Raw genomic sequence first — 12,530 nt, 5'->3', positions numbered from 1 at the left:
TTCATGACTTAGTTATGGCCTTGTTTCTAGGCATTATGTAAAGTTTGTCTTGTATTTTAATCAAATTTGCTTGATATACATACAGACCCCTAATTAGATAATTAAATAGAAAAAAGACTCAAATTTCTCTTTTATTCGAATATGTCACTTTGCTCTTATTGATAGTTAAGAAAATTTAATTATATTATAAATATTAAAATTTTAATTTTTTAAATATTATTTTTTAAAAATAATTATATGAATAGATTAAATTAAAATTTAAATTTATTGAACATTTAACTTAGAACTTTCAAATTTGGATCTTAAAAAATGGGTTGAGAATTGAGACTTAATGATATAAACTAAAGGCCTACTTTCAGGTTTACATGTTCAAGTTTAATAGATTTTCACTTGTAAAAGTTCTTTTTTTTTTTTTAAAGCTAAAATGGCAAAAATGGAAAAGGATTTTGTTACTGTAGATAAAAATCTAGGAAACATTCATGATTCATGCCATATGCAAGAGGCAACAGAAATGGCTTGGACTGTCCCCATTGGAAAAGATACCTATATCTAATTTGTCTCAAAGTATATATGATATATCTGGTGGACCAAGACGTGTATTATGAACTTATATCTCCACTGAGTCCATGCTCCATTGCACAAAAATCAGCCAAAAATATATATACTGTATACATATATATTACGATGAATAACAAAATCATTAAGTAATTAATTATTTTTTATAAAAAAAATCATAATAACATGATAGTGAAATAGATTATTAATGTTTGAATTTTATATTTTCAAATTAATTTAATAAAGCATTTAAATTTAAATTTAAATTTATTACTTAAATCATTTTAAATTGCTAGATTATTTTATGTTCTGCTTTAGACCAAATTGTTGCCAATGTCTGTGGTTATTGGAAGGCCCACAAATATCCAAGATCAAAGGTAGGTGTCTCTTTGATGTGGTAGGACCATAGCCGTACAAACAGCCTTCTCTTCTCAATTTGTGTTTGCAAGAATCAAAGATTTAGAAAAATTAAGCTTGGAATAGATACCATGATCACCTTCTCATTGTACGTGCTCTTCCTTCTTGTTCAATTTAACTAAAAATGGGGCAAATTGCATTTATAAAAGCATGGCATTAAAGTCGAATTTATCATTATATTAAGGTTTAATATTAAATTCTAACATTATATTTTTAAATAAAAATCTATCATTTTGAATTCACGTATATTCCAATGCTATTATTTTTTATTGAAAAATTAATGAAATAAAAATTGTATGAACAAAATTCAATAAAATTGAAATATGAATACAAAATCAATAATGAGACATAATATAATACTAAATTTGACCTTAATTTCTAATAGTAATAACTAATTGGTCCTTATTAACTGTTTTCTACAAGTTAAAGTCCATCTTAGAAGGAAGCAAATGGTGGTGTTGATCTTTTGGCAAGGAGAGTTGCTATTTACTAATGGTCTTCATGCTATTTACTCCGCCCACCCTAGTGTTATACTTGATGTACTTAAGAATGAGATTAGCCTTAAAATGTATGAGATTGGAAGTTATTTTCTTAATGTTAATAATCTTTATAACTCATTTTTTACCGTCAATTATAGTTCAATTTCAAATCGAAATATCCTAAAAAATACTCAATATATTTTTGTTATTTCTCATCACTTTGGGCGAGTCATTATGGAATTGACTAAAACCGGACAAAAGGATCCTCCGTCGGCCGAAGCAAACCCACCACCAATTGACAGCAGCCTTTTGGGGAGGTCACACGTACCAAAAATCCTCCCAACACTAAGTGGTACCAACTTTTGAAGCCTTATTATAGGATTGTTGCTGCCAAACCAGTAAAGCTTCTTTGACAGATAGATTTTACAGATTTTTGGTAAAACAAATTAAACGAAACTACGAATCTTGCTAACCCCTTGAATTAGCCCATCAAATTAGAGTTATAAGAAATATGTTTTGTTGGCGGATCTTTAAGAACATAGTATAAAATAATTGAGGCCCCCATTTTCACCTTTTCTTTTTGTTTTATACTTATGGTTTAGGTGGGTGGGTAAGGATATTTAAAAACTTTTAGCATGTGAGGAAGCATCCTGGATCCACCGACAATGCAATGGTTGCCATAATCTAGGGTTTTAAAACAAGAAAATCAATTAAATATATATATATATATATTAAAAAAAAAAAAAAAAGAAACCCTAGCAAGCAAGAAGCTACATTTGGATTTGGGAGAAAGGGTGCTGGACCCTAATAGATAAGGGACCCATACTCTACCCGTTGTCAGTGTTAAAAGATAACATATCTCATGCAAATGCAAAGCATCGGAATGAATGGTACCTCTCTCTCGCCCCGCTTCGTACATTGCTGTTTCCTATTATTTGGAGGAGTCTTATTTTCGTTAATGGCAGTGGGCAGCCCTTCACCTCTCACTATCCTTAATTTCCTTCTAACACTTTGCTGTCGGAATGAAGCTTTTGCTTTGAGTAGTACCCACTGGAGTGGGGAGCAACTATTGAGATTTTTGTCTAATAATTTTTACTCCTTCCGTCCCAATTATTTATTATGTATTGATTTTTACAAAATTTAAGAAACAAATTTTAATTTAATGTATTTAAGATTAAAATTTAAATTTTTTTAAAATATTAAAATTTCATCATTTTAATATAAAAATAAAAATAATTATAAAATATATTTTTAAAATATACAAAATAAAAGTTTTAAATATTAAAAAAATTATATAAATTTAAAATATTCAAAAAAAAAAAAAAAAGCCAGTGAGAGTAGTCTTATCATTAAGTAAATTTATAGCTAGTAATTTTATGGTAATAATTTTTGAAAACTCAACTGGGCCAGGTCGAATCGGAACTGGCCCAAGGTTATCAGATAGTGTTATATACATATATATATATATATATATTAATGAAAAGGATAATATTAAAAGAGAGAGAGAGAACGTGGCCGTCAGCTTGTGGAGCACGTGTGAAGAAAACCGTTGACGTGGGCCGCACACAATTAAAGGCGCCACGTGTGCGGTATTTGATTGGGAATCACGTGATTAAGGTGGCCGGAGGCACAGGGGTGGGACAGAGCGTGGCTTGTTATGGTAACGCAGTCACGGGCTTATTGTCATGAGCCAATCTATATAAGGTTATAATTGGGACTTATGTTATCATTAATCACTCACTATAGACTTATGATTAGGTAAAGATGTCAAAGGAGAGGATAGATTTTTTATGTTAAAAAATTTTTTTTTATTTCAAATATTATAATGATTAGTGGTAATATAATTTTAGAATTTTTTAAATTTTTTAAGGGGTGAGTAGTCGACATATTATTGTTGGACTGTTTTATTAGTTAGGTACGAACGTAGGTCACCTATCAATGGCTGTTCTTGGTCCGGATAATGATGTGAAGTTTCGATGTATTATTTTCGACAATAATAAAATACGTCTTTTATTTAAAAGTCTCGAATATTGTCTTAATATGTTTTTTGTTCTCTTGATATGAATGAATTTTCTTGTGTATACTTGAAATTAACTATGATTTATAATTATTTATTTAAATATCAAGCTATCGTTGATTGATTTTAGTGAAAACATTCATTCAAATGTTGTACGATTTATCGTTTATTAAGAGAAAGCTTAACCCGTAACACTTATTTTGTGTTTGGAGAGTCCGTTTACATTCATCACCGCCCAAAATGAATCAGGTATTCTTCACATCGTCACAACGTAAGTAAAATACTTATTATTCAAGTTAGTATAAAATTAAAATTTTAAGTTATTCGTGAACATCAATTTGTGGATGATGACAAAGGCTAATCTTAATATCAAAATTAACCGCGCGTGATCAATGCCGTCTTTAAATATAAGTACACTATTAAGAAAGCTGATACGTAACCATCCATTAGCATGCAATGACAGAAACTTGTACTCTTCAATAACCATAATTAATCACTTTGTTTATGTCATGAAAAGCCTGATTACCCTTCACCTTCGTAATGATCATTGGCTTCCACTGAATTTTAATAAACAAAGTATTTCTTGAATCTCATGATAACTAATTAAATTAAGTCCCACTAAAATTTAAAGTTTAATTTAAACTATTCATAAAATATTACATTAGTATTTAAATTTTAGCACCTAATATTTTTATTTTTAAGTTATGATTTTTTTAAATAATTATAATTTTCATATGACCTTATGAAATTTATATAGTATAAAACTTATTTATTGTCTAAAATTGATTGGAAACGGGATTAGTTATATTAAGATAAAAGTTAGTTTAGTTTTGTTTTTTGTTACTATTAGTATTAGTCCAACCACTTGATTTTTTTCCGTTTTTGAGTAGAAGAAAAATGCAAGTGTGTTTGAATGCAAAAAGTAAAAATGTTTTCGAACAATTAAATATTCAAAATAAAAAAATTCATTTAAAATATATAATTTTATTTTTTATATAATGATTATCTTTTAATTGAGGTTATATTTTATTTATTTAATTATTTTATTGATTTGGAAAAAAATTGGAATATTATTTTAAGCCAAGAGATTATATACCCATTATCGAGTTAATGTTCAAATGAATTTATTTAATTATATATTTTTAATCCAAGACTGTTCTAGTTCATACATTAGTATTTAAATACTTATGCCTTGTAATAATTATTATTAGAGTTAATGTTATGAATTATTTTTAAATTATAACGAACTATTTAATGTGATACTTAAATTATAAATTTATTAACTAATATGATATTCACTCTAACATGATTAGATCTAAAAGATTATATATACTGCACAAATAACTTTCAAGTATCAAATTAATTGACAAATTTATAATTTAAGTGTCATATTAAAAAAAAATCTTTAATGTGATATCTATTGTTAATTAATGTATATTTCTGTTAGCATGATTAGTTTCAAATGATGATACATAATGTATAAACAAATTTTAAGTACTAAATTAATTAATAAATTTGTAATTCAAGTATTACATAAAAAATTTAAAATTTAAGTATTATATTAAATATTTTATTATAATTTAAAAATAATTCATAACATTAATCTTTAATAACCAATTTAACATTTGTCAAAATAGCTAGTACATGATTCTAATTACTTAAAAAACACATTGAAATTCTATCTTACCATAAAAAACTAAAGTAGAAAATGAAGCATTAACTTATTAGAAAAAGACACATATTTCTTTTTGTTTGCAAGGTAGGCATTGCAAAATGACCAAAATTTTACACTTTTTTTTTTCAGAAGTTGATGGGAAATGATTAAAAATTGAAACAAAAACAAGGGTTTTTTTTTTTTTTTTTTTTTTTTTTTCATAATTTAGTTGATGAAAAGTAACACATGCACTATTGCTTTATTATTGCGAGAATCTAATCAAGTGACCAATTATTCTTTTGCCCTTTTCCCTTCTATATATAGTGGTTAAAGCAGTAATTAGTAGTTGCATTAAGGCAGTTCTTGGTTGTTGAAATTCTAACCTAAAACTTCATGCTGGTTTTTCTTCTTTTACAAAAGAGGTTTTAAATTCAAATTCTCCTCCTTAAAACTATGTAAATGATGCAACTTTATTTATTTGCTTGTTTTTAGGGATAAATCAGCTTTTATTAGTTAATACTATCAATCATTTATTAGTTAATACTATCAATCTTATAACAACCGAAAAGAGGAAAATGAAAGAAAAAAGAGGAGTGCGGTTGGCACATGGAATGAGAGAGATGGATGCAAATTAACCAGAACAAATGCTCATTAGATCCTTCACAATACAGCAGTTTTAGGGAACAATTTTTAATTACCCAAAAAAAAAAATATAAAATCAATTTAGTTTTAATTAATGGATTTTTATTTTATACAACATTTTAAAATTAGTTTAAGAGTAAATAAGAGATTTTTAAATCTTGAGATTTAAATTCAAATTTTATTTTGTGAGAATTTTATTTTAATTTTATGTTAAATTTATATAGTTATAATCTAATTTATTAATTTGATTATTTAATATTTTATTATATATGGATATAATATTATAATTGATTATGATAATAATTTATATTTATAATTTCATGAAAGAATTTTATTATATTTTATATTATATCAATTTATTAATTATTTTAAAATATATTAAATAATATGTGACAATCATTTAATTTGATATGTGCTTGGCAACTAATTTTTGTTAATTGTTATGTCAGAAAATATTAATTTGATAAATAAGACAATTAATTAGGAGGTTAATCAACACAGAAAGGACATGTCTTACCAAAAAGACTGAAAAGACTTTGGCTTTGGTTGTGGAGAAAAAAAAGATACAAAGGTCACTTGTCCCTATAAAAAACTACATTTGTTCTTCTAAAATTACGGGACTGTTTTGTGGGGTCCTCGTCAACCCCTTTCTCAGTCAAGTCTTGTTCGTTTACCCTGTAAGTGAATGACTAAAATTATAGTTAAACTTCTTAGTCTCAACTGTCAAATATCAAAGGGAGGAAACAAAACATCTCCACCAGCCTTGCTTTCAATTGCAAACTCAACAGTAATTATTAGGTAGCGCAGTCATCGATTAGATTTTAAAATAATAAATTGAATTACTTGATTTTTTTTTTAAATTAAAACTTATTTTTAATAATAAAAACAATTAAACTGAAATAAATCAAACGGTTTCATCCAATTACCGAAATTTTCATATTTTTTATCCTTAATTTTTGAAACAATTTTTATTTTATAAAACTCATCTCATAATTTCATAATCAATGTTATATTTTTACTTTTAAAAATATAAATAAAAATATTATTATAATATATTAAAAATAAATTAATTTTATCAATTCAATTATTAATTTTAAATATAAAAATTTAATTAAATAAATTTTTTAATCAGTGAAACTAAACAAATCAAATCAATTTGATTGAATTCAATCAATTTCAATCAATTAAACTAAATAATATCAACGTAAGCTTACCCTAACTGAAAATTACTTTCACCCTAAAGTTAAACAGTTAAGACAATACTTATTATATTACAAAGAAATAGTCAAATATTATCAACAAATATATATATATATTTTTTTTTTGAGTTAGAAAATCAAACTCAATTTTTTAGAAAAAAATACATTTACCATTATCGAGATAAATGCTAAAATATTTTAATGTTTATTTTATTCTCTTAGTACGTTACATCTATTCAATTATTATAGTTTTACCAAAGTAGACTGCACATAAAAATGAAACATCATATCATATCAAAAATTTTCTTCCTATAATGCCTTTAGCCTTCTATTTTGACCCAAAATACATGAATTTTACATTTAAAAAAATGGGAATATTAATCTGTTTATAGCTTAGCAGTGGAGTATAATAGTGATACTCTTTAAAAAATATTATCTCAAATATTGTCCATAAAATTTTTGTAAAAGTTAAAAATTTGATGAATTAAACGATTTGTTTAAAACAATTAATAAATTAATTTATTATAAAAATATTTGATAATAGTTTTTTTTTTTATGTATGTCCTACCAGTTTTCATGCTCATTTAATGAACTTGTTATTAAATCCGATAAAAAAAAAATCTATGTTCTAAGTATTTTGGTCCAATGTAATGTACAGGGTGGGACCATTTCATAATTTCAATTAAAAAAATAGCACTAAAATGAAACCTCGAATAATGTTTGAATTAATAAATTAATTTTTTTGCTCTCAAATAGTTTAGGTGGTTGATTTTTATGGAATTTAAAAAAAATTGATTTTAATGTATTTAACATTAAAATTTAAAATTTTTTTTAAAATTTCAAAGTAAAAGATTTAAATATTAAAACGATATATATATATATAATTTTGAAAAGAAAAGAGGGACTAAGAGAATACCAATTAAGGTAAGTTAAAATAAGCGAATCAAGTGTTTAATAATTTTAACTTGTAAAACTGGGATGTGTGTTCTCTTTTAGGTCTGGTTGGCCAACTTTAAAAGCAAACAAACTGACTGTTAAGCGTAAAAAAACATAACACTACCCTCGCTTCTCTATTCCTTGAGAACCTAACACGTCCATATATAAGCCTTAACATGACCTTCAACCTTGGTCAAGGCTAGGAAGAAGAGCTGGCTTGGAACGGAGAGTCTGTCTGATCAGACAGCAAAAGACAGATATGAAAATGGTGCAAAATGGTTTTGTTGAAGAAGAAGAAGAAAGGGTGAGTTCTGGTGGTGGAACGGTGGTTGTTGGAGTGAAGCTTGATTCACCAAGTAGAGAGCTTTTGACATGGGCTTTGGTTAAGGTGGCTCAGCCTGGTGACTCTGTGATTGCTCTTCATGTTCTTGGTAACAATGGTCAGTATTTTTTTTTCTCTGTCCTGTTTCAGGGTTTAAAATTTTTTTTGTTAAAAATTTTTCTGGGGTTTAATTATTTTTGGTGCTTTAATGAAGTGATTTTTTTTTTTGTGTAGAAATTGTGGATCGAGATGGGAAGTCTTCGCTTTTATCGCTTGTCAAAGCATTTGACTCTGTTCTTGCTGTTTATGACGGATTCTGTAATTTGAAACAGGTTCAGTTTCTTGCTCACCTTTACTCTTTCTATGCTTCTAGCCTTTTTTTCAATGATAAATTTGTTAATCTCATATTTCTCTGTTTAGTCAATTGGAAAATGAAGGAGAATCAGAAATGGAGATTTGGCCTTTTCCTGCTTGCAGTTAGCTGCAATGCCAAAAATAATTGATTCAGCATTTCCAGGCCAAATTTAGGACTTAAAAAAGAGTTGGTTTTTGGTGATCATTTTGCAGGTGGATCTCAAACTTAAGATATGCAGAGGTTCTTCAATTCGCAAAATTTTAGTGATGGAAGCAAAATCTTATTCTGCAACTAAGCTTATAGTTGGAACCGCTGCCAAACTCCATAAAATCCGGTCGTCGACTTCGATAGCTAAGTACTGTGCTAAGAAACTAACAAAAAACTGTTCAGTTCTTGCTGTTAATAATGGGAAAGTTGTGTTCCAGAGGGAAGGTTCTCCAGCTAGCAATTTTAGTTCAAAAGGTAAAAGATTTTGTTTTGGCTATCCAGTTGTTGGATGTTGATGTAAATTTTGAAAGGCTACTAAGGAATTTCTCTGTTTTGTATTTGTTACAGGAAGTGAAGTTCAGAAAAGAAATAGTTTGCTTAATGCAATTCAGCGAACTATGACATTGAACAGGAATTCTAGAGTATTAACTGAAGGAAATGCCAATGCTGAGACCAATCTGAATTCTGGTGAAACTAAGGACAAAAATTTGGAGCAGGCGTTATTAAAAACCAGTTCGGGCAGCTTGGAGTGTGCTCCAAAGCAAAATTGCTCAATTTGTGGATCCAGTAATAAGCTGTTGCTACATAATTCTTGTCATCAATCTGCAAAAGAGTCTTCTTATGATGATGTTAATGATGGAGGATACAAATCCTTGGCTATAGTGCCAGTGCAAAAGGCTGAGGCTGCATCTAGTTCCATTTCTATGTTGATCAAACAGTTGCCTGGAATCAGACCCGGCTGGCCTTTACTTCGCCGTGCAGTTTTATCAGATGGACAGCAACAAGTTACTCCTGACCGATCTTCATTGAGGCAGATATCTGTGGTTCAGTGGGTGATGCGGTTGCCCTCTAGGCGTACTTTGTGCATAGCCAATTCAGATCAGAAACAAGATAAGTCTTCTAATTTTGATGGAGAAAGCGGTGCAATTGTTCCAGTTGGTACGGAGAATGTCATTGCTCCACCTTCTCCTGATCACAACTCAATAAACCTGTCAAAAGAATTGGAAGGTCTTCATGAGAAATACTCTGCAACTTGCAGATTATTTAAGTACCATGAACTTCTCTCAGCAACATCAAATTTCTTGGCTGGTTTGTTTTACTCATCATTCCTCTCTGCAACAATTTACTTTACTCCCTCCTCTAGAAATTGGTTGACTTGACCTTTTTTCTTCTTTTCTTGTTTTATTTTCAGAAAATTTGATTGGAAAAGGTGGCAGTAGTCAGGTTTATAGAGGTTGCCTTCAAGACGGCAAAGAACTTGCTGTGAAAATCCTAAAGCCTTCTGAAGATGTATTGAAGGAGTTTGTTTTGGAAATTGAGATTATTACTACATTACATCATAAGAACATTATTTCCCTCTTGGGTTTCTGCTATGAGGATAACAATCTTCTCCTGGTTTATGATTTCTTATCAAGAGGAAGCCTTGAAGAAAACCTTCATGGTAAGTTAGTGCATAATATTCTAGGTTTTGAGATTGAAGAGAGATAGGAGCTTTTTATGTTGCTTGATATCAGAAGTTAGTTTCTCAGTTGCTTAATGATTCAGGAAATAAAAAGGACCCTGGTGCATTTGGTTGGAGTGAACGATACAAGGTGGCACTTGGGGTAGCAGAGGTCTTAGATTATCTCCATACTAACAGTGAGCACCCTGTAATCCATAGGGATGTTAAATCTTCAAACATACTACTGTCTGATGATTTTGAGCCGCAGGTATATTTCATTTTTGACTTCCAAGTCTTTTGCTCTCAAATTTGAATTAGCTCCAATAACAAATTTTCATGTTTTCTGCCTGGTTTATGCAGCTCTCAGATTTTGGACTTGCTAAATGGGCACCAACCTCTTCTTCACATATAACCTGCACAGATGTTGCCGGAACCTTTGGGTATGTAACTTCAAATGCTCTAGCTCATTGGTTTGTAATTGTGTCCATTTATTTCAAGGGGTAATATAATGTTCAAAAATGAAAATTTCTCCAAGACTATGCGGAACAATTGAAAATTTTGTTGGGAAAAAGGTTGTTACAGCTTATTCATTAATTAATGATTTTACCATTTGCTTCAGCTATTTGGCTCCTGAGTACTTCATGTATGGCAAAGTAAACAACAAGATTGATGCTTATGCATTTGGGGTTGTGCTGCTTGAGCTGCTGTCCGGAAGAAAGCCTATAAGCAATGACTATCCAAAGGGCCAGGAGAGCTTGGTCATGTGGGTATGTCCTTTTTGCTCATGTGACTCATCATTTTTAATCCACCTTTCCGTTTTGCGTCTAAAATAAAATTGACTATGTCTAGGCAAAGCCAATTTTAAATGGTGGGAAGGTTTCCCAATTATTAGACCCAAGCTTGGCTGATGGCTATGATCGTGATCAGATGGAGAGGATGGTTCTCGCTGCCACGCTTTGTATTAGACGTGATCCACGTGCTAGACCTCAAATGAGTGTGGTAATCATCTTTGATCCTTCCTAATCAGACTATAGTAATTTTTTTTTTTTGTGTAAAACTTTTCTGGTCAGCCAAATCTTTCTGGCGGCACAAGAAAGCAGGAACAAGAGGAAAAAAAAAAAAAGTTTCTCTTATTAAAATTTGCCTTACTTTGCTAAGGTCAAAAGGTGTATTTTCTTTTTGAAAAAGGATAGTTGTTTGTTTTGGTGCTAAGACCTTGTTCAAGTAGATAAATTTACTTCTTTTGGTTCTTGGGTGTAAAAATAGATAATTAATTTTGTTGAATGTGTCGGCCAAAGGTTGTGAAGCTCCTTCAAGGTGATGCTGATGTGACCAACTGGGCAAGACTACAAGTCAATGCCTTGGAAGGATCTGATACATTGGATGATGAAGCTTGTCCTCGGTCAAACCTTCAATCTCATCTTAGTCTTGCATTGCTTGATATGGAGGACGATTCACTCTCCATGAGCAGCATTGAGCAATCTGTATCATTAGAGGACTACCTCAATGGTAGATGGAGCCGTTCATCAAGCTTCGACTAACCTCAATATACTGGCAAGCTAAGCTGCAAATAAGCATTCTTCCATGTATGGAATTTCCCCCCTTGTATATTCTTTTGGTTTTCTTTATTTTTTTTTACTCTTTCCTTTGAATGGGGTTGCTTACATTAGGTGTTGGATGAGAGGTTTGTTTGCCTGGTGTGCCCTCCTCCTTCCCTATCTATTCAATCGATATTCTGCATTTGTGGGGCTGCTTTCTCAATCATCCCCTCTTTTTTTTTTTGGTTTGCTTGTTGTTCTTAAAGGTGTTGGTTTTGCTCCTTGATCACAATTAGATTAGGAGTGGAATATATTGTACTGGTGGAAGCTAATTGTGTTGTAATCCCGGAGTATTTTCTCATAAAAGTTGAGTATAAAAGTAAGCATTGCTCTGAATTAGCCCCAAGCTTGGCTGATAAGAGCAATTTTGCTTGGAATTCTACTTCATTTACATCTGCTGTAACTTTAATGGTTCAAAAATGCTCATACAATGATCCACGAAAGTCATTTTCATCTTTCCAACTTGTTTCTGTTGCCATTCAATTGGCTTTCAATACACTGTTTCAAGATTCTTTTGACCCAATCAGCAATGCCCATCTTTCGGCTCCTCACTTTCTGCTCAAATCTTTATTTCTATCACACATTTCATCACTTTTTAGACAACATGAAAAGTCATGAAATTGTACTACAACAATAGGACTACAACAATACAACCACCCTTTGGGAGCCCACTTCACTCACTGTCTCCACCGACACTTGAAATTTCCA

General features: G+C 30.0%; 1 protein-coding gene across 1 annotated transcript; it reads left to right on the top strand.

The window, feature by feature from the left end:
- Positions 1-8,094: 8,094 nt before the first annotated feature.
- LOC111312254 (protein kinase STUNTED-like) lies at positions 8,095-12,213 on the top strand. Its single transcript, XM_022912343.2, has 10 exons — positions 8,095-8,339; positions 8,456-8,553; positions 8,789-9,038; positions 9,132-9,872; positions 9,976-10,224; positions 10,329-10,492; positions 10,585-10,664; positions 10,844-10,991; positions 11,074-11,223; positions 11,523-12,213. The coding sequence occupies exons 1-10, from the start codon at positions 8,159-8,161 to the stop codon at positions 11,763-11,765; spliced, it is 2,304 nt and encodes a 767-aa protein (XP_022768078.2). The 5' UTR covers positions 8,095-8,158; the 3' UTR covers positions 11,766-12,213.
- Positions 12,214-12,530: the final 317 nt, after the last annotated feature.

The sequence above is a fragment of the Durio zibethinus genome, chromosome 1 (assembly GCF_047325235.1).
Source record: "Durio zibethinus cultivar Kanyao isolate XHJ-2024 chromosome 1, ASM4732523v1, whole genome shotgun sequence".
NCBI lineage: Eukaryota > Viridiplantae > Streptophyta > Magnoliopsida > Malvales > Malvaceae > Durio > Durio zibethinus.
Note: the sequence above shows the minus strand (reverse complement) of the source record. Positions and strands in the feature narration are given on the sequence as shown.